Source organism: Sceloporus occidentalis, unplaced genomic scaffold, assembly GCF_023333645.1.
Source record: "Sceloporus occidentalis isolate IW3139 unplaced genomic scaffold, rSceOcc1.0.p SCAF_112, whole genome shotgun sequence".
NCBI lineage: Eukaryota > Metazoa > Chordata > Lepidosauria > Squamata > Phrynosomatidae > Sceloporus > Sceloporus occidentalis.
In genome coordinates, this window is record NW_028317092.1 from 205,919 (window position 1) to 228,150 (window position 22,232).

At 37.6% G+C, this 22,232-nt stretch overlaps 1 protein-coding gene across 1 annotated transcript in view; it reads right to left on the reverse strand.

Annotated features, from left to right (window-relative positions):
* The window catches only part of LOC149282556 (A disintegrin and metalloproteinase with thrombospondin motifs 2-like), a 241,358-nt gene that overhangs the window by 93,520 nt on the left and 125,606 nt on the right, over positions 1-22,232 (reverse strand). Inside the window, exon 11 of the mRNA XM_089498057.1 lies at positions 20,189-20,334. Within this exon, the coding sequence (XP_089354183.1) occupies positions 20,189-20,334 (146 nt within the window). The remainder of the gene's footprint in view (positions 1-20,188; positions 20,335-22,232) is intronic.

Genomic DNA, 22,232 nt, shown 5'->3' on the forward strand with positions numbered 1-22,232 from the left:
TTTACATTTTGTTGGAACTGGATGTTTCCCCTGATGGTGACATCACTGGAGAATTATTTTTTTCATGTTACCATTTTTTTATTTGTTTAACTATTTCCATTTATTTATTATTTATTTTACTAATCACATTGACTTGCATGGTTGAATGCGGTACCTGTATTGCCAGCAGGGGAGCTCAGAGTTTGGAAAAGAAAGCGATCAAAGCTTAACCTATTTATCCCCATGGCATACCAGACAAGTAAATGATTGCTAAAGAGATGTATTTCTGTGATGTCTCTGGCATGTCAAATGTAGTCAAGGGGTTAAAAGGTAATACATTAATAATAATAATAACAGAATGATGCAACAATAGAGGAGATGCCCTTTTTTAAATCTCAAATATATTGATAGACTTAAATCAGATTTTATTAAAATGTTAATAGATTAACAATTATGATTTGAGTTATATCTCAACAGGTTTCTCAAGCCACCAGAAGTCAGACCTACGTGTTTCATAAGAAGCATGTTCACACAGGGCTATTACTTATTTGACAGATGACTTAACCTTTCTGCAAATCTAGAACAGTATGAATCTGAAAGCAATGTGATATGGAAATCTTTGTTTTCAAATCCAAAGATATATAGCTTATTCTTTCCAGATCTATTTTATGAAATGCATCCCTTTGTGACAATAGCTGTTTTAATATTTCTGTGGTGCTCGTGTTTAGCTCTAACTTTCTTCTTTCCCATTAATGAACCCACACAAGTTATATATTGGGGGTTTTTCAGGACAAAAAATGAGTTTTTTTAGATGTCATTATTCTGATTGTATCATAGCATATACTAGAAGTATAAAAAAGTATAAAATATGCTGAAAAATTGAGAAAAAATGAATTTTTCTGACTTTTACTTGAAAAATATTTTACTCATCTATAAAATCTATGACAAAACCTGTTAAATAGATTCTACTATTTGTGGGTTTTTTGTTTGTTTTTTTTTACCCAATATTTTTATGGGGTTTTTTTCTGGCCTTATCTTATATCAAGCTTAGTGTCTAGGCCATGCTTGCTTAAACTCCTTTACTGTATTAACCTCTACCACTTTCACTGAAAGGCTATTCCATGTATCCACTACCCTTTCAGAAGTATTTTTCTGATATTACTTATATCCTGCAATCCATTAACTATTTTAGTAGCCCTTCTCTAAACTCTCCCCAAACTATCTATATCCTTCTGGAGATACAGTCTCCAGTAATGTACACAATACTCCAATTGAGGTCTCACAAGTGATCTGTACAACAACATGAGCTCGTTCTACTGCTATTGCCTCTCCCTATACAACCAAGCTTTCTGCTAGCATTTCCTGCTGCTGTACTGCATTTTCTGCCTACCTTTAAGTTTCCTGAAATTATTACCCCTAAATCCCTCTCCTCAGATGTTCAGGGTAAGACAGTATAAAATATTCTATACTCCGCCCTTTTTATGCCTTATGTGCATAATCTTGCACGTTTACCTAAATCAATTGATATTTGATTTATCCCTCCAGGAACGTCAACTCTTTGATGCCATCAACAAAATGACATACCTTACCTTCTGCAATATTAATATAAAAAAATATTAAAAACATATACCACTGGTAACAAGCCCTTGCTCCGAACATACTTCATTGACTACAGCCCTCTGTTGTCTGTCACTCATACACTGCCTAATCCATTCATCAATATTGGGATTGTAGTTTATTTATAAATCTTCTATGTGGGACAGTATCAAAAGCCTTACTGAAATCTAGATATGCATTGTCTACTGCACCATCTTGATCAAATATTTTTTCACCCAATTAAAAAAATCAATAAGATTTTTTTTTTATTTTTTTTTAACATTCATCACATCAAATGATTTAATAGTAAAGAAAAAAACATTTTTTCCCTTCTCTGTACAAGACAAAAGTAGTGTTGATAAATCAATTTAGTTGTACTAAAATCTTGTAATTTACTGTTGTCAAGATTGTTCCTCTCCTTTTAGGTATTCGGATTATGTTAATCCCTGTTATTTTTTATTTTTTTTTGTATTTATTTTATTAAAAAAAATGCAGAATATTTGGTAACAACTTGAAATCTAGTCATCTTAGCGTCTTGATATCAGAAATGTTATATATAGAGAAGATAAGCATTTATCACTTCTGCATTTAAAGAGACAACAAGATATTACATTACATAGACGTACAAGACTTACAATTGATTCCATTTGTCTTTACTAAATTTATTATCAAAACCCAAAGTGTGTGATTTTCAGGGAATTATCTAAGTAAATTGCTTTCATTTTCGGGGTCTAGTTTACCATCGACCACAAAGTCTATCCGCTCCTCCCAGAGGTTATAACTTTCAGCATTCCAAAAAGTTTGAGCTAATATTCCTTTTTCCATATGGCATTGATGTAATAACTGAGATTTTATTTTAGCCCACAGAATTGGAGCCGAGGATTTCCAATTTCTAGTGATCACTATTTTAATTGCCGTTAGTAAATGAAGAAGGAGTGTTGTGTTTTTTTTCCCATTATTCGGCAGGTTTAGATGGAGTAAAGCTCTTTCGGGCGTTAATTTCCATTGTTGTCCAAAATTATGGACTAATTTATGTGAAATTTGTTGCCAAAGTTTTCGGATTGAATTACAGTTCCACCAAATATGGAACATATCTCCACTTTCTGCACCACAGCGCCAGCAGTTTGGGAGATTGTTAGGGAACATCTTTACTAAGATAGAAGGGACCAAATACCACCTATTCATAATTTTAAATTGTAACTCATTTAAATTTAAACAGTGTATATTTGTATAAGTGATATTTAATGCTTTGTTCCAGTCTTCAGTTTTAATTTTAATGTCTAAATCTCTCTCCCATTTTGCTAGTGCTGGAGGAGTAAGTTCTTTTTTGCATAGCCTAATCAAATTTAGGGCTTTTGTCAATAGTTTCCTGCTGTCCTCTCCTTCTACTACTTGTTTAAACAAATTGTATACTGTTGAGTTCGTGTTTTGGGGTAGGGAGTCTAGGAGATAGCTCTTAACCCTTAAATATCTAAAGCATTCCTCTATTGGGAGGTTAAATTCTAGTTGAAGTTGGTTAAAGGTCTTAGGTGTTTCTCCCTGCATTAAGTCTCTTATTGATATTATACCTTTTTGTTTCCAACTAGATAGCTTTAGATTTTCATTCGTGTATTCTATTATAGATAGTGGAAGACTAGTTATTATCAAATTTGCAAGTCCAAGTTTAGCTTTAACGCAATGCCAATTTCTTACAAGATGTTGAAGTGCTAGACTAGTTCCTAATTCAGTATATTCTATAGTTTTCGTAGAGGAGGTCCAGAACAAAGACTGTAATTCTTTATGAGGGTATTTCTTTGGTAATTCTTCTCTATACCATAATTCCTGTAGGGCTTTATTATTTTGTGTCTGGATAGCATGTGTGAACAAAGCCGCTAGAGCGTATTCTCTCACAAGAGGAAGTCCTAGGCCACCATTATTCTTCTTTTTTGCCATTATTTGCAATTTTAACCTAGGTTTTTTAGATCCCCATATGAATTTATTAATGTATTGTTGGGTTAAATCTAACCAGCTTGTGGGGACCATATGTGGAATCATCCTGAATATATATATGAATTTAGGCAAAATATATGAGTTAACTACATTTAATCTACCCCACCATGAGATAAATAGTCCTCGCCAATTTTTAAAAGAGGCATTCATATCTTTAATTAGAGGGAGGAGATTAACCTCCATCCAGGACTTTGGTGTTTTATTAATTTTTATTCCTAAGTAAGTGAGGGAGTCTTTAGCCCATTTGAAACCTAATGTTTCAATTTGTTGCTTTTGAGTGCTATCAAGGTTATAGGCAAGAGCAATCGATTTATCAATATTTAACTTATAGTTGGATACATAGCTATACTGATCTATCCATTTCATAATATTTTTAACTGATGTTATTGGGTCTCTAACCGTCAGTAATATATCGTCTGCATAGAGTTTTATTTTTTGTGTGCCCTCTTTTCCACATCCCTTAATGTTTTGATCCGCTCTAATATCCCTTGCAAGTGGCTCCAGAGATAAAACATAAAGGAGTGGAGAGAGAGGGCAACCCTGACGTGTGCCATTAGTGAGGGGGAACATGAGGATTTAATACCCGGGCCTACCACTTTGCCCATGGGTTTGTTATACAGGGCCATTATTGCCTGATTAATTCTTCCATGGAGTCCAAAGGCCTTGAGTGTTTCGGCCATAAATCTCCAGCTGACCCTGTTGAAGGCCTTCTTGGCATCTAACGACAGGGTCAGTTGGGGTATAGTTGTTATCGGGTTCTCTTCAAAAATACCCGCTAAGGTTCTCACGTGGCTAACCACTAACCGTCCCTTAATGAAACCGACTTGATCTACATGTATCAATTGTGGAAGGACTACACTCAATCTTTTCGCAAGCACTCCAGCATAGATCTTAGCATCTAAATTGAGAAGTGATATAGGCCTGTAGCTAGTTAACTCTTCTGGGTTCTTGTTTATTTTTAAAATTGGAATTATATTACCTCGTAGCAGTTCTTCTGGAACTCCTTTTTCTATACATTCATTGAAAACTCTTACTAAATAAGATGAAATTTCCTCTATGAAAGTTTTATAGAAACTTGCATCAAAGCCATCTGGCCCTGGTGATATGTTTTGTTTTAGCCCTCTTATTTCGTTCTGAATCTCCTCTAGAGTAATGTTATTATTTAGACTATCTAAGGATTCTTTAGAGAGTTTAGGAAAAGATCTATTTAGAAAATAATCCTGTAGGTCTGACTCTGCTGAATTATCTGGTAGATTGTATAGAGTCCTAAAGGAATTATTAAATACTTGACCTATTTCATCTGGGGCCATATAAATCTTACCATTATGTATTATTTTCGAGATATTTTTCTTTTCTCTCTTTTTCTTTAGCTGATTTGTTAACATTTTATCAGCTTTATTTCCTTTATAATATCTTTTGGAATTTAATGCCATTAGGGCTTTGTTAGTCTGTTCAATAAGCTTAATATTTATCTTCAGTCTTAAAGCCTCAATTTTCTCTGTATTACTTTTAGATGGAATCTATTTATTAATTTTATTTAACTGGAATAAAGAAATATACAGATCGGAAAGTTTATCTTCTGTTTTTCTTTTTGTCTCTGCACCTAGTTTAATAAAATACCCTCTTATCACTGCTTTATAGGTGCACCAAAGATTTGATGCGGACATTTCTTCCACATCATTTTCTGCAAAAAAAGAGTTGTGTTAATCTTTTTATATATTTAATATCTACCGATTTTTTTATCAAATTATGATTTAGTCTCCAGTCATTACTTAATTTTTCTCCTCCTTGTTCTATATCCATTGTTACTAAGTTGTGGTCTGACCATGTAATATCGTGTATTTTACTTTGGATACTAGACCACAATCTCCCAAAATTAAGTCTATTCGTGAGTAGGCAAGGTGTGTCTTTGAAAAGCAGGTATAATCTCTCTCTGTTGTGTGAAAGATTCTCCATACATCATAGACAGAGTGCTTTTTTAGTAATGCTTGAAATCGGCGTGCTTGAGAAAGAATATTACGATCAATAGTTAATCTTTTACAAGTCATTTTATCTAACTGAGGATCTAAAATACAATTGAAGTCTCCCATCCAGATCAGTGGGCCCTGTTTTATTTTTAGCGTTTTTTCCAAAAGTTTTGTTAAGTAGGTTACTGAGCCATTATTAGGTGCGTATACATTGAGCAAAGTAAAGATCTTGTTATTTATTTCAGCAATAATTATAATAAACCGACCATCTATATCTATTTCTACATATTTAGATTTTACTTCTAGGTCTTTGGAAAATAATATGGCCACTCCAACGAAGCTTGTATACATACTGGGAATCTTTGACTAAATAAATTAATTTTATCGATTGTTCGCCAGTGAGTCTCTTGTAAGAAACAGACATTTATTTTATCTTTCCATAATCTGTGGAGTAATAAAGCCCTTTTCTGAGGAGAGTTAAGGCCTTGAGTATTTATTGTGCCAAATTTAATCAGACCCATTTAAATTTTAAACTATCATCCTTCATGACATGACCGTCATGACAAGAAGGTCACTAAATGACCTTTGACGGTCCTGAACCGTCAAAAAATTAAATAAGCTTAGAAAGTGATCAACGATCACTTTCTTCGCTTAAATGGCGTTACTGTAATGCCTCGATGTCGAGGCATTCAGTAACGCCGAGATTGGCATCGGGGACCATGTCTGGCCCCTCCCCGGGGCGTCAACAGCCGCCATACATTGTATGGCGGCGGACGCACGTTTTAAAAGCGTTTAGGAGGCGATCAATGATCGCCTCCTAAACTTAAATGGTGTCGCTGGAATGCCTCGATCAGGAGGCATCCAGCGACACCAAACACTTACCTTTGGATGGGCTGTGACCGCTCCGGAGAGCGGTCACAGCCGCAGCTGCCGGTGATCTTCGCCATCAGCAAGATGGCGGCGGCCCGGGAAGAAAAACAATAAAGAAAAAAGAGTTCGCTAGATGGTCTCCAGACCCTCTAGAGAACTCTGGCTCCACTTGCAGGTTGAATACAGGTACTGCATTCAACCAAGCAAGTCAATGGAACCCAGCTTTCTAATCACTATGTGATTAGTAAAATATTATAAAAAAAATAAAAAATGGAAAAAAAAAATAAAAAAAAATGTGCTAACATTTAAAAATAATTATGCAGTGATGTCACTTGATGAACCATCCAGTACCAGCAAAATGTGTAAAAAAAATATAAAAAAGTATTAAAAAAATAAAATAAAAAAATAAAGTTTATTATTTTGAGCAAGTGCTAAAATTTCTCAAAAATCTCAACAAAGAGTTAAAATAAAAGCACTTCAAATACCCAAGGGGTGTCTAATATATAAAAAAAATGGCTGATGGGGTAAATTGGAGTGGCCGAGCTCAAAGATAGGGCATAGGTACAGACTGACCAAAATGGAGAAAAAAGCGCACTTCCCAAATGTGGCATTTTAAATCTTAAACAACCCGACAAACCCATGCATGTCGGGTATCACTGCACTCAGGAGATGTTCCTGAACACACATTGGGGTGTTGTTTGACAGTGACATATACCAGAACCTGTATATCTATAACTAAAGTACAATTTGTGTGAAAAAAAAATAAAAAAAATTACTATTACAAAGTTTGACAAAGTGTAGTTCTATAATTGGTGCATGGAAAGGGTTAAAATAACAGCATTTGGAATACCCTGGGGTGTCTAGTTTTCAAAAATATATGGTTTGAATGGGTTAAATTGAGTTAACCAGCTTCAAAGATATTCCAAAGAGGAGATGGAGGCAGAATGACCAAATGAGCACCTGGATTACGCATGCCCCAAAAGTAGCCTTTTACCAGCCAAACAATCTGACAAACCCATGCATGTGGGGTATCGCTGTACTCAGGAGATGTTCCTGAACACATATTGGGGGGTTGTTTGACAGTGACATATACCAGGACCTGTATATCTATAACTAAAGTACAATTTGTGTGGAAAAAAAAATTACTATTACAAAGTTTGACAAAGTGTAGTTCTATAATTGGTGCATGGAAAGGGTTAAAATAACAGCATTTGGAATACCCTGGGGTGTCTAGTTTTCAAAAATATATGGTTTGAATGGGTTAAATTGAGTTAACCGGCTTCAAAGATATTCCAAAGAGGAGATGGAGGCAGACTGACCAGATTTGTTAAAAAAGATTTGGAAATCATAAAATGCTGCTTGTACTTATTGCCCTATAACTTACAAAAAACAGCAAAAAAACATAAAAACATTGGGTATTTCTAAACTCAGGACAAGTAGTAGAATCTATTTGGCTAGTTTTTTTACTTGCTTTTTTAGGTGAGTAAGGCTAGGTTTCCACTTGGTTTTTTTAGCTAAAAACGCCCATAAAAACGCCAATAGCGCCACCTGGCATTTTTTTAGTGAAAAAACGCAGCAGCCAGATGTTAGCTGTTCTTCAATAGGAAATCGCAGAATGCCATATCCACTTGGCGTTTTTTTGTTTGGCGTTTTTTCAGTCCTCTTTGGCGTTTTTCTGCTTTTTTGGGCTCTGTGGCAGTTTTTCAAAATCGCAGCATGTTGACACTCTGGCGTTTTTTGCAAGGAAATCTTGGCGTTTTTCTCCAATAGAAGTCTATGGGAGAGAAAAAACGCCATGAAAAAGCCATGTGGGTTTATTGCCTTGGCGTTTTTTATGGCGTTTTTTCCACAGTTACAATGCAGAGGATGGACCCAGTATCTGTGTGTCCTACGAGAAATAGGCTGGAAACAAACAGTTTCACACAAAACAAAGTTCATATTGAATTTTACGCCATTTGGAACAAACATGCCATTACAAACAAACATGCCCGACTGGATCCTGCGTGCCAAAAGCAACAGCAAACAATTTGCACCATCATTTGGGGCCAATCTTCCTAGAGGAGCAGACATTCGGAATAAAGCAGGCCTTACAAACCACAGAAAAGTGACAAAAGGGTCCGCCGGGGCGTTTAAGTAGAACTCTACCAAGTAAATGACATCAGGGGGCAGATACTTGCCATTTATCCTAATCCCTTTTAGCTGGGTGAAACTTCTAACTTGTAAAGGCTGGAAAAACTGCCTAAGGTCAAAAAAAGCAATTTCCACAGAAAGGCTAAAACGCCAGAAAAAACTCCAGAAAAAAAACGCCAAAACGCAGGAAAATGCAGTGGCAGTTTTCTTGGCGTTTTTCATCAAGAAAAAAAACGCAGGACAAAAACCCAAGTGGAAACCTAGCCTAAAAGATTTTTCAAATAAAAGTCATAAAATGTGTTTTTTTCAATTTTTTACCATGTTTTTTTTATTTTTTTTATAGTAAATAAGATGATACGATCAAAATAATGGTATCTGAAGAAAGCCCATCTTGTCCTGAAAAAAACAATATATAACTTATGTGGGTACACTAAATGGGTGAGGAGAAAATTACAGCTGAACACAAGCACCACAAAAGTGTCAAAACAGCCTCGGTCCCACAGGGTACAAAACGAAAAATGAGCCCGGTCCTTAAGGGGGTTAAATCACACATCAAATTCAGCGTATATGAGAAAGACTTGGAATCAACATATAAATAAACATCATCATACATAACAAAAAAAACATATACATGCAGGTAGGGTATCACCAGATAACACTGCCTGCTTCCACAATCAATCCCCATACTATTATTGTAGAATAGTTTTGCCATCACTCAATGGCAATGTGAAGCCCAAAGCTGATTCCCAAAATGAGAGGGAGAAAAAAAAAATCAATAAGATTAGTTTGCATGATCGTCCTTTAGTAAACCTATGTTGTTGTCTTGCAACTCATGTGATAGATGCTCAATAATCCTATCCTTTAACAAAAACTTAATACATTTTTATTAGTTTTTACTTTTTTACTTCTGTGTGTGCTTTGCCTCTTAATAAATGCTAACTTTTTACTTGTTTACTATTCTGGCCACTTATGCAGTTGCTCTTACTGCCAAGCCTCATAATAATTTTCTGTTGCCTTCAATAATTCAATTTTTAAATAATCCCATTTCTCCTGAACTCCATTTAAATGGCCCCAGTCTGATAATGACTCCTTTAGATCTATTCTCATTTTAGAAAAGCCAGATATTCTAAAATCTAAAACTTTTGTTTTTGTGTGGTATCATAGTTCATGTAATAAACCACATCCAATGATGATCACTAGATCCCAAAATTTTACCTACAGTTATAGCCGATACCAAATTTGCCATTTGTGAAAACTAAATCTAATATGGCCTACTTGTTTTGAAGATAATCCCAGTAAGGAGTCGGAATTTCTGTACTCCTGGCACAACCAGCTACTTTGGTTTTCCAGTTCATACAAAGAAGATAATAGACCCCTATGATTATAAATTCCTCATTCGATGTCATTTTAGGTATTTCCTTAACTTGTAGATTCTTGAACTCTTACTTGTCCAGGGGGTCTATAAATCACCTACACTAGTTATTGTACTTTTAACAAATAGTAATGTAAAGTAACCCAAACTGACTCTATGTTATCCTCACTAAAGTGTTAGTTTTAGATTTTATCCTTCCCCCTTTCTTACCTTCCTTGTCTTTTCTATATAAAGAGTACCCCGGAATTGCTATGTCATTTTTCTCTGTGACAAAACCCTCCATCACTGGGGCCACTGGAGAGGCCTGACTGCCAGCCTCCTCCCTATTGACTATGGGCCCTGGGTTTGTAAAGACTTCTGTGGCTACCCCCAGCAGTATCATCTCATCACTTGCTGAGGGGATTATCTCTGGCAGACAGCCAGGATCTGCCACCAAGGAGTCACTGCCATTGTTTTAATTTAATATCAGACCCCTCCACCCCATGGTGCATTATTATGTTGTATAAATCAGTCCCCCCCTATTGTATTGTTAATCCCGTTACTGCCCCTGTTGTCTTCGGGAGGCAGATTAAGGGAGCGGTTTGTATCCCAATATCTTGTTTTACGTAAATGTGTGTTTTGCTGGATATACCCAGCCCTGTGTGTATAAAATAAATCAGTCTTTGTTTGGTTTTACCCTACACCGAGTCTCGGCTAGTGACTGGGGAACCGGGGAAAGTGTGTTGTCCCAGGCTAGGGGAGCACAAGTAAGCGGAGGTAGTCGGTTGGACTAGCCAGCTCCGTGACATTCTCATTATACCATGTCTCAGTAACAGCCATTAAACATTCTCAGTTGCCATTACTGTTACATTTTCACATCTTATTTCCTAAACTCCAAGAGTGCTGCACACATGCGGCTGGCACCTTCCTGCTTCTCCCTATTATCTGTACAAACCAAGCCCCCAGATGTATCCACCTTCCTTTTCTATACTTTTCTATACTGTCTAGCCCTCTCTTTATTATACCCCTACTCCTAGTTTAAAATCTCCTCCAACCATATACCCATAGCCTCCCCAAGTACTTTGGACCCTCTTGCTTTCAGGTGCAATCCATCACGACTATAGTGATCGCACCTCAAAGCCTGGTGCTCTAAAAACTTCAGAAATGCATTAAGATAACTAATCCTCTGCTATCTTTCTTGTATAGCACATGGCACAGGTAGTATCTCCAAGAATACTACCTTGGAGGTCCTTTAACTAATCTTAATCCCAAAATCCCTAAAATTACCTTTTAGGACTCTCAATCTTCCTTTTACAATCCCAATATTCACTAAAACAGCTGGATCCTCTCCAGGAACCCCAATAATCTATCCACTGTCTGCAACATATGGTGCCCGCCATTAAATCCCACTTCCTTATTGTCATTTTTGTCAGAAGAAGATAAATATTTGTGAAGGCTTAATCAATGAGGAGGGTTCCCCATCAGGATTAACCTCTCCTTAACCAAGAATTTTTCTAGATATTTATCGATCTAGGAATGAGCACAGAGAGCTAGAGACTGGGTATTTCCTGTAGTGTGCTTGTCCTACATAATGAATTTTAGTTATGAACCTCTTTACCACAATGCCATACATGTAATCCAATGCATTTGTGACAATGCCTGTACATGTATGTGTAATATTGCCAAGATCTGCGGCATCAGTGTATCACTTACCCCAACTGCAGGTAATGGGTGAGGTATTTTACTGCCACTGCAGGAATAGAGGTAGAGGTAACAGGTTTTACCCTGGTTCAAAACCTGGAACTCTTTCTTAGGGATACTAAACTTGTATGGGGAGCAATATTTTGCTGCCCACCCTGGTCGAATCTCCACTAAGCACCGAAATTGGCATCCCACCAATGCCATGGAGCTACAGTAATTTTGGGCTCTTACCCTGTGTATGGGCACCATTAAAAAGCCCACTATACGCTCCTACTGGAGCAAAGACATAGTCGTGTCTAACATCATAATCCCCTACACTATGCCCAGGATGCGTTATGGAATGCTGTAACGTTTCCTGCATTTCAATTATAACAGTAAGGAATGCTTTAAATCCATCCAATATTTGTTTCAATTCCCTTACTGTATTAGCCTCCACCACTGCTGCTGGGAGACTGTTCCATTTATCTACTACCCTCTGAGAAAAGTAGAACTTATTTACATTTAGGGCTGCAACTAACGATTATTTTAATAATCGATTAGTAGGCTGATTATTTTTTCGATTAATCGATTAATGGGATAAAAAAAATGCACATTTTTTTTTCAAATAATGTAATAAAAAACTTACAATTTACACTTTCATCTCTTTATCACAATGGCATTTCTCTATTCACCTTCTTATTTTACTGACATAATAATAAAAGCTACAAGAACCCAAACACAGTGTTTCTCAAACTAGGTTTTAATAAAAAGTTATTAGTAAATATTAATTCATATGTTAACTATTTTTCATATTTAACCCCTTCGCGACCTTTGCCGGTTCAGGACCGTCATAACAAGAAGGTCACTAAATGACCTTTGACGGTCCTGAACCGTCAAAAATTTAAATAAGCTTAGAAAGTGATCAAGGATCACTTTCTTCGCTTAAACGGCCTTGCTGCAATGCCTCGATGTCGAGGCATTCAGAAAGGCCGAGATCGGCATCGGGGGCCATGTCTGGCCCCTCCCCGGGGCGTCAACAGCCGCCATACATTGTATGGCGGGGGACGCCCGTTTTAAAAGCGTTTAGGAGGCGATCAACGATCGCCTCCTAAACTTAAATGGTGTCGCTGGAATGCCTCGATCAGGAGGCATCCAGCGACACCAAACACTTACCTCTGGGTGGGCTGTGACCGCTCCGGAGAGCGGTCACAGCCGCCGCTGCCGGTGATCTTCGCCATCAAGCAAGATGGCGGCGGCCCGGGAAATAAAACAATAAAGACGAAAAAGTTCGCTAGAGGGTCTCCAGACCCTCTAGAGAACTGGCTCCACTTGCTGGTTGAATACAGGTACTGCATTCAACCATGCAAGTCAATGGAGCCCAGCTTTCTAATCACTATGTGATTAGTAAAATATTCAAAAAAAATAAAAATAAATAAAAAATGGGAAAAAAAATTAAAAAAAAATGTGCTAACATTTAAAAATAATTATGCAGTGATGTCACTAGATGAACCATCCAGTACCAGCAAAATGTGTAAAAAAAAATATAAAAAAAGTATTAAAAAAATAAAATTAAATTAAAAAATAAAGTTTATTATTTTGAGCAAGTGCTAAAATTTCTCAAAAATCTCAACAAAGAGTTAAAATAAAAGCACTTCAAATACCCAAGGGGTGTCTAATATATAAAAAAAATGGCTGATGGGGTAAATTGGAGTGGCCTAGCTCAAAGATAGGGCATAGGTACAGACTGACCAAAATGGAGAAAAAAAGCGCACTTCCCAAATGTGGCATTTTAAATCTGAAACAACCCGACAAACCCATGCATGTCGGGTATCACTGCACTCAGGAGATGTTCCTGAACACACATTGGCGTGTTGTTTGACAGTGGCATATACCAGGACCTGTATATCTATAACTAAAGTACAATTTGTGTGAAAAAAAATAAAAAAAATTACTATTACAAAGTTTGACAAAGTGTAGTTCTATAATTGGTGCATGGAAAGGGTTAAAATAACAGCATTTGGAATAGAATACCCTGGGGTGTCTAGTTTTCAAAAATATATGGTTTGAATGGGTTAAATTGAGTTAACCGGCTTCAAAGATATTCCAAAGAGGAGAGGGAGGCACAATGACCAAATGACCACCTGAATTACGCATGCCCCAAAAGTAGCCTTTTACCAGCCAAACAATCTGACAAACCCATGCATGTGGGGTATCGCTGTACTCAGGAGATGTTGCTGAACACATATTGGGGTGTTGTTTGACAGTGACATATACCAGCACCTGTATATCTATAACTAAAGTACAATTTGTGTGGAAAAAAAAATAAAAAAAATTACTATTACAAAGTTTGACAAAGTGTAGTTGTATAATTGGTGCATGGAAAGGGTTAAAATAACAGCATTTGGAATACCCTGGGGTGTCTAGTTTTCAAAAATATATGGTTTGAATGGGTTAAATTGAGTTAACCGGCTTCAAAGATGTTCCAAAGAGGAGATGGAGGCAGACTGACCAGATTTGTTAAAAAAGATTTGGAAATCATAAAACGCTGCTTGTACTTATTGCCCTATAACTTACAAAAAACAGCAAAAAAACATAAAAACATTGGGTATTTCTAAACTCAGGACAAGTAGTAGAATCTATTTAGCTAGTTTCTTTACTTGCTTTTTTAGGTGAGTAAAAGATTTTTCAAATAAAAGTCATAAAATGTGTTTTTTTTTCAATTTGTCACCATGTTTTTTTAATTTTTTTTTATAGTAAATAAGATGATACGATCAAAATAATGGTATCTGAAGAAAGCCCATCTTGTCCTGAAAAACACAATATATAACTTATGTGGGTACACTAAATGGGTGAGGAGAAAATTACAGCTGAACACAAGCACCACAAAAGTGTCAAAACAGCCTCGGTCCCACAGGGTACAAAACGAAAAATGAGCCCGGTCCTTAAGGGGTTAATAAAAACTATGAGAAAAAAGCCTTGTTTATATTTTCTTTTATTTACCAAACTGCCCCCAGTTATGCACATCGGACCCCCAGCTTGCCACTCTGCCCCCAGATATGTCTTATACTCCTATTATGCCAGTGATATGCAACTGAGCCCCTTGATATACCTTTTACCCCCAGATATGTCTTATGCCCCCCTGATATGCCTAATATCGATATGCCCTATACCCCTATATGCCACTGTGCCCCCTGATATGCCACTCCGCCCCCCATAAACGCATCGCACAGACAACCACCGGCTGACAGTGAGGGGAATCCAGGTCCCCTGCAGCGTTGCAGGGGATCTGGATTCTAGTATTATAATCCGATCTCTGTTTCAGGTCGGATTATATAAGGAGAGGAGTTTTTCAGAGCATTTGGTCTGAAAAAAACCCCTTTTTATAATCGATAAAAATCGATTTAACTAATCGATAATGAAAATTGTTGTCAACGGTTTCATTATCGATTAGTTGTTGCAGCCCTATTTACATTACATCTGAGCCTCTGGCCTTCAAGTTTTAGACCATGACCCCTTGTTCTAACATTGCTCCTCCTTTCAAATAAGCGTGCCTCCTGTACTTTGTTAAATCCCTTTAAGCATTTAAATGTTTGTATTGCATTCCCCTCTTTTCTTTCCTCCAAGCTATACATACTAATATCATTTAACATTTACTGATAAGTGGTATGCAGGACAGAAATTTCCATTTTTGTAGCTCTCCTCATTGTGTCGATATCCTTCTGGCGATGGGGTCTCCAGAACTGTACACAATACTCTAGGTGAGGCCTGACCAAAGATCTGTAAAGTCGCATAATCACCTCTTTCTGCTGCTAATGTCTCTACCCTATGCAACCCAACATCCTGTTTGCTTTTAGGATGCTCCTAAATCCCTCTCTTCTATTGTTACTTATAGTACAGTGCCACCAACACTATATTCTGCCTTGGGATTTTTACATCCCAAGTGCATTATTTTACATTTATTAGTATTAACCCCTTCACAACAAAGCCCGTACATGTCTGGGCTCATGAAGAATCTAAATCTCTAGATACCACATAACACTAACCGTATGATTGAGACTTTTGCCAACCTAGTAAAAAATTACATTGATAACTTACGTGATGGTAATGGAGAGAGTAATGCATTTCAGTTCAAATAGTGATTAAACCTGCAGATAAAGGTGGTGCACAAGTAAGAATGGAAAAACAATATTAAGTTAATGAAGGTTTGCCCCAGATAGTGGTCAGAGAAAACTATGTACCTGGTATTAATAGAGAGGCCTTTAGTTTAGCTATCATAAGTCAAAAGGAATTTGATTTTATCTACTGTTTTTTTACACTACTGAAAAATACATACACTACCAAAAAATACATAAAGATCAAAATTACCCTCCAGGCCCACTTAGTAGCAGGTACTAATTCAATTTTCTAGCCTATAGCCGTTTATCTGAATAAGATCCTCCAAAAGTATACTCCTCTACAAAGGTCCTTTACTACCGCCACTAATTTTCTACAAATTTCGCATTGGCTGTTCATCTAATTTTCTTGATGGTGCTATATTGGTCACTCTTGATGTCCAGTCCCTATACACATCATTAGCCCATGGGCATACCTGGGAACTCTCCCGGGTTTGGCCGGAGATTGCCGAGTGAAGCACCACTTCTCCAGTTTTCCGGGTCAAGACCCGAATCCTCTGGGTCGTGGAAGCGGGGTCTTGACATGCCACTGTGGAAGTTGAAGAATTTTGCTGATTCTGGATGTCAGTACAATGATCTTTACCTCATTGCTTATTCTGCTGATAGCAGATAAGATAACACTACAATTACCTGTCTACCTCATTTCTTAGTTTACTTATGTCTTGTTTGTGTCTCGGAAGAATGTGTACATATGGTATGTTTTCGTATGTTTTCTTTGCTCTAAGTGCCTTGTTGCAAAAGAATCAGAGTCCGCCACGACAAAGGACAAGTTGTCCCTTTCTTGACCTTCTGTAAGTAAAGATTTCACATGTCTGGGGTGGGGGGGTATTTTTCTTGACCTCTTTAAACTGTGTGTGTCAGCAAATCAAAGTAAATATACCAACAGATGGCTAGACAATATGCTAATAACTGTTTGCGCTTCTTTGCCTATATATTGTTAGAAAATTAAGGAGGGGGAGAGAAGTCTGCGAACTGGACTCTCCCCTGTGCGCACTTGAATAAAGAAGCTCTTGCTTACTCAACTCATTGAACTGGTGTCGTCAGATTTCTTGCCGACATTCACACCCCGCTCCCTACCCAAATGAGGGTGTTTCCGGCTGACATCGGCGGGAAGGCCCCCAGAAAAGGTACAGGGATGGGTTCCAATGCACCGCTCACATGACGGAGTGTCCATGAACAGTGTGTCAGAGTATAGTGTTAGACTGAATGTGTGTGTTTGCATATAGTGTTAGAGTGTATGAGCTAGGGAGGTGGTGCAGAGAGCAGAGCACTGAAGAAGCTGTACAGAGTAGGGGGCAGAGCAATTATTTCCTGTGTCGGGGTGGGATGCGCCCTGTGTACCTGGCACAACTGCTCCTGCATAAAAAATAATTACTCTGCACCCTACTGTGTATAGCATCTTTACTGCTCCATAATATGTGTGTAAAATACCATAAGGCAGGGTAGGCAACCTTCGGCACTCCAGATGTTGTGAACGACGTTCCCCTTGATGCTTTGCCAGCATTATGACTGCCGAAGGTTGCCTACCCCTGCCATAAGGTATTGAAAAAAAAGTCTCTCTAGGCCTGGGCCTGTCCCTTCATGGCACATTAACCAGTTGAGCACTGGTAGGTGCCCAAAAGGGTTTGTGACAATGACAAGTCCTGTGGGCGCAATGGCAAGTCAGTTTGTGAACTTGGTGATATAATCTGCACCATAATAACTAGGTGAAGCAAAATTATGCTACTTTTGTTGGATGAGTGGGTGGAATTTTTGGAGCAGTGGGTGTGGTAAATTTTGAACAAAGAATTTGATAGCTGTGCTAGAAAGGGTCACTGGAATTAGTTTTCAAATGTTGGCAACTATGCACTTGTTATCTCTCTAGGCCACGGACACATATGCCCCCCCCCCCTCAAGAATCATGTTCTGTGGAATCTCTCTAGCATGAAAGGGGGGACTGTGGAATATTGGAAAGTGAGTGGGTATGGGACACAAGAGCTTAAATGTGCCCAGCATGTGATGAAAGAAGTTGAAGGCCTGTGGGACAACTCAATGCATTTAGGCATGTAGACATGGTCAAGACAACTTGCTGAAGTTCAAACTGAGCATCAGAATGGGGAAGAAAAGGGATTTAAGTAACTTTGAATGTGGCATGGTTGTTGGTGCCAGACGGGCTGATCTGAGTATTTCAGAAACTGCCGATCTACTGTGATTTTCACACACAACCATCTCTAGGGTTTACAGAGAATGGTCCAAAAAAAGAGTCAATATCCAGTGAACGGCAGTTGTGTGGACGAAAAATGCCTTGTTGATGTCAGAGGAGGTTCGAGATGACAGAAACGCAACAGTAACTCAAATAAACTATCGTTACAACCAAGGTATGCAGAATACCATCTCTGAACACACATGTCAAACCTTTAAGCAGATAAGTACAGCAGCTAAAGACCACACTGGGTGCTACTCCTGTCAGCTAAGAACAGGAAACTGAGGCTAGAATTTGCACAGGATTTCCATAATTTGAGAATGGAAGACTGGAAGAATGTTGCCGAGTCTCAATGCCAGCTGCAACATTCAGATAGCAGAGTCAGACTATGGCGTAAACAACACAAAGGCATGGATCCATCCTGCCTTGTATCAACCGTTCAGGCTTTTGTAGTGGTGTAATGGTGTGGGACACCTCTTAGTACCAATTGAATGTTTCCAGCACCTTGTAGAAAGTATGCAACAAAGAATGGAGGCAGTTCTGAAGGCAAAATGGGGTTCAACCTGGTACTAGCAAGGTTTACCTAATAAAGTGGCCAGTGAGTGTATTTCTACAGAGGTCCTATGTTGCCTTGACAAGATATCTTGAAATAAGTCTTACTCTATTTGATGGTGTATCATAACCAATAATTTTAGATAAAGGAAACCCATTTCTGAAAATTGTTTTACTAAAAATGGTGATCTTCCAAAAGCAAAAAAGTTGATGCAAAAGAAATAGTGTTAAGCTTCACAATTTCTTATTTAAACTCAGCAACTTAATTTGGGTGGGGCTGCTATTCAGGTCCTAGATTGTACTATAAAGACCAAAAAATAATGAATAACCCCTTTGAAATACCCACCTACACAACATCTGCTAATAAAATAAAGATAAATACAGTGGGTAATGAATCCCAACTTCTCTCTAAATTTTCCAACTTCCCTCTGAATGTTCAGATTTTATTCCTGACTCTTTAAACATTTGCTCTGCAAGTGATTTCCACTGGTAGGATGCTTCTGTCCCTCTGCTGGTCAAATGGTCATATCCATATGAAATTCAGACCGTTTTTCATGAAGAAATTAGTTGTGTTACACTACATTATGCAGTGTACAACTAGTCAATTGGAAGTACTATAGCCCAGATTATTGTTCCTAATTACCTGCTTCCAGAGTTAACTTTTTACATACTGTTGGTATTCATCATTGTCTGTAGATGATGGTTGCTACCGGCTCCTGCATGCTTCGAGTCACTTCTGCAAACCAGGCTCACAAATTATGTTGCAAGGATCTTTCAATGCATTGCCAAAGATATGATGGCATTCCTTGGACTGCATCAGTCATTCTTTCTGGCTATGGATTTCCAATTTGCAGGCTTTAATATATTTGAATCCACTATTGGATCACCAACCACCCCCACTTACGCTCTTTACACAGATTCCTGTGACTGTCCCATGTCCACTTATCGCAGACTGTTCTTCTTCAGGTATGTTCAAACAGCACTTATCATCTGGTATTTCTACTCACCTTCTCAGAATATTCTTTCACTCTTTCTTGAAATTAAAAGTCCAGTTTAACTGGCCTCAATTTGCATTTATTTTTCTGTAACTATATCAAATGCAGGGCTGTTGAACTTACCCTGCATGGGACCCCAGCAGTAACACATTGAATTACTTACTTAACTTATATGCAATTATTTCAAGAAACTAATGAGTTAGCATGTACATGGCCATAAATAACATCATACAACACGTGTCATGGTAACACAAGGACGTTTTATTTTAGTGAGAGAGAGGAAGATGTAGAAGTGGTAGACTCTAATACAGTAAGGAAATTTTAACATCCATGGGGAAGATATTTGGATGAATCTAATATGAGACCAAGGACTAATTAGGGGTTAACCCTAACCTGCTATTACCCTGTCTAGAATTTTCCAATTACTTTTACAATAAGGATTTTTTCATAAAATCATAAATTGTACAGCACTGTGGTATCCAGTAGATTTTTACATAGTCCCAAACAAATTAATTACTTGAACATTTGACTGCTTACATCTAGTTCTCATTATGGTGAATTATATTTAACCATGTGGCTCCCATGATATAGAAAGGTCAAGCAGTTCATAGATAGATAGATAGATAGATAGATAGATAGATAGATAGATAGATAGATAGATAGATAGATAGATAGACAAATTAGTATCACATATCAAAATTATAAATAGTTATAAAGATCCTTACTGTGGATTGTCACAGCTGCGTGTTCGGTATCTCACACCTGTACCACAAGTCCTAGAACAAGAACCAAATTTACTCCACTGGCCCCAATTTCCATCTTGCCTGAGGATATCTGGAGTAAGCCATATGCAGTGACCCTTGAAGCAGTGCTTATGTCATAATAAAACAGGAAAAAAAAGAAACACATGAAATATAGAAACCCTCACTTGTATGCATAATACAAACAAAGGCAACAATACTTTTATTTTAGATAAATTGGCTCTTTTAGCAAGGTCTTGAAACCTAACTGAAAAAAATACTTTAAGCAAATCCAACAAATATAAAATACACACCATAAAAGTAACCAATCCTTTAGCCAGAATAGTTTTTGTTACTATTAATCATTATTAATGAAGTAAAAAAAATGCCTCCCCCCAATCAATGTTCCCTCTAATTTTTCTTAGGTGGTGTGCACAGAAAATTTCTCTTCTGCAAAAATTTTCCCACAGCCAAAATTTTGTGCGCACAATATGCTTCTGCAAACGTTAAATTTAAATTGTTATTCTATATTTTTGGTACAGTTCGCTCATGGTTAATAACACTACATTATAGTGTGATAATGTAGTAACATAGTAACATAGTAACATAGTTCATAAGGTTGAAAAAAGACCAAAGTCCATCAAGTTCAACCTATATACATATTGTGTCCCTACTGTGTTGATCCAGAGGAAGGCAAAAAAACCCTTATGAAGCAGATGCCAATTGCCCCATACCAGGGGGAAAATTCCTTCCCGACTCCAAATATGGCAATCAGAATAAATCCCTGGATCAACGTTCTGTCCCTATTAATCTAATATCCATAACTTGTAATATTATTGCTTTCAAGAAACACGTCCAGGCTCCTTTTGAACTCTTTTATTGTGTTTACCATTACCACTTCCTCTAGCAGAGAGTTCCATAATCTCACCGCTCTTACTGTAAAGAACCCCCGTCTATGCTGGTGTAGAAACCTTCTTTCCTCCAACCGTAGAGGATGTCCCCTTGTTATAGATACAGTCCTGGGTATAAATAGGTCCTGGGAGTGATCTCTGTACTGTCCCCTTATATATTTATACATAGTTATTAAATCCCCCCTAAACCGTCTTTTTTCCAAACTAAATAACCCTAATTCTGATAATCTTTCTGGGTACTGTAGTCCTCCCATTCCCCTTATTACTCTGGTTGCCCGTCTTTGAACCCTCTCCAGCTCCACTGTAGTATTAGTTACACAACAGTATTACTTACTGTAATGTTTTTTTAAAGGTGAAATTCTCACTGCATAAGTAAAATATGAGCGAATCACAAGCGGAGGCTCCAGGCCACATAAAGCATAAAAAAAAATTTGGAAAAACTGTTGTGCACAGGGGCGTACCTAGAGTATTTGGCACCTGGGGCGGATCCTGCACGTGGGACCCCCACACACACACTTTAAAACTGCATAGCTTCTATCGTTAGGCAAACATTGACAGGGGTACAGCATAACTGTTATCATTATTTACTACGGCAGACATTGATGGTGGTACAACATAACACCTATCACTATATACTGAGGCAGACATTGACGGTGTTACAGCATAACTGCTATCATTATATACTGAGGCAAACATTGACGGTGGTACAGCATAACTGCTATCATTATATACTGAGGCAAACATTGACGGTGGTACAGCATAACTGCTATCGCTATATACTGAGGCAAACATTGACGGTGGTACAGCATAACTGCTATCATTATATACTGACGAAAACACTGACTGTGGTACAGCAGAACATCTATCACTATATATATATAAATTAATATTGTTATCGAATTTTTCTGTCTAATTTTGGTGTGTTACTTACTTTTAATAAAGGTGTGGTTAACACACCAAAATTGAACAACAAAATATATAATTGCTACCAGCAATCTCACTCATATCATGCCCAGGCAGCCAGTACATGCTGGAACCTGAGCATGATAGGAATATTATTAATTAATTAATTATTAATATACTCTCACAGAATGTTTTCCTACCTTTTCTCTGTCACT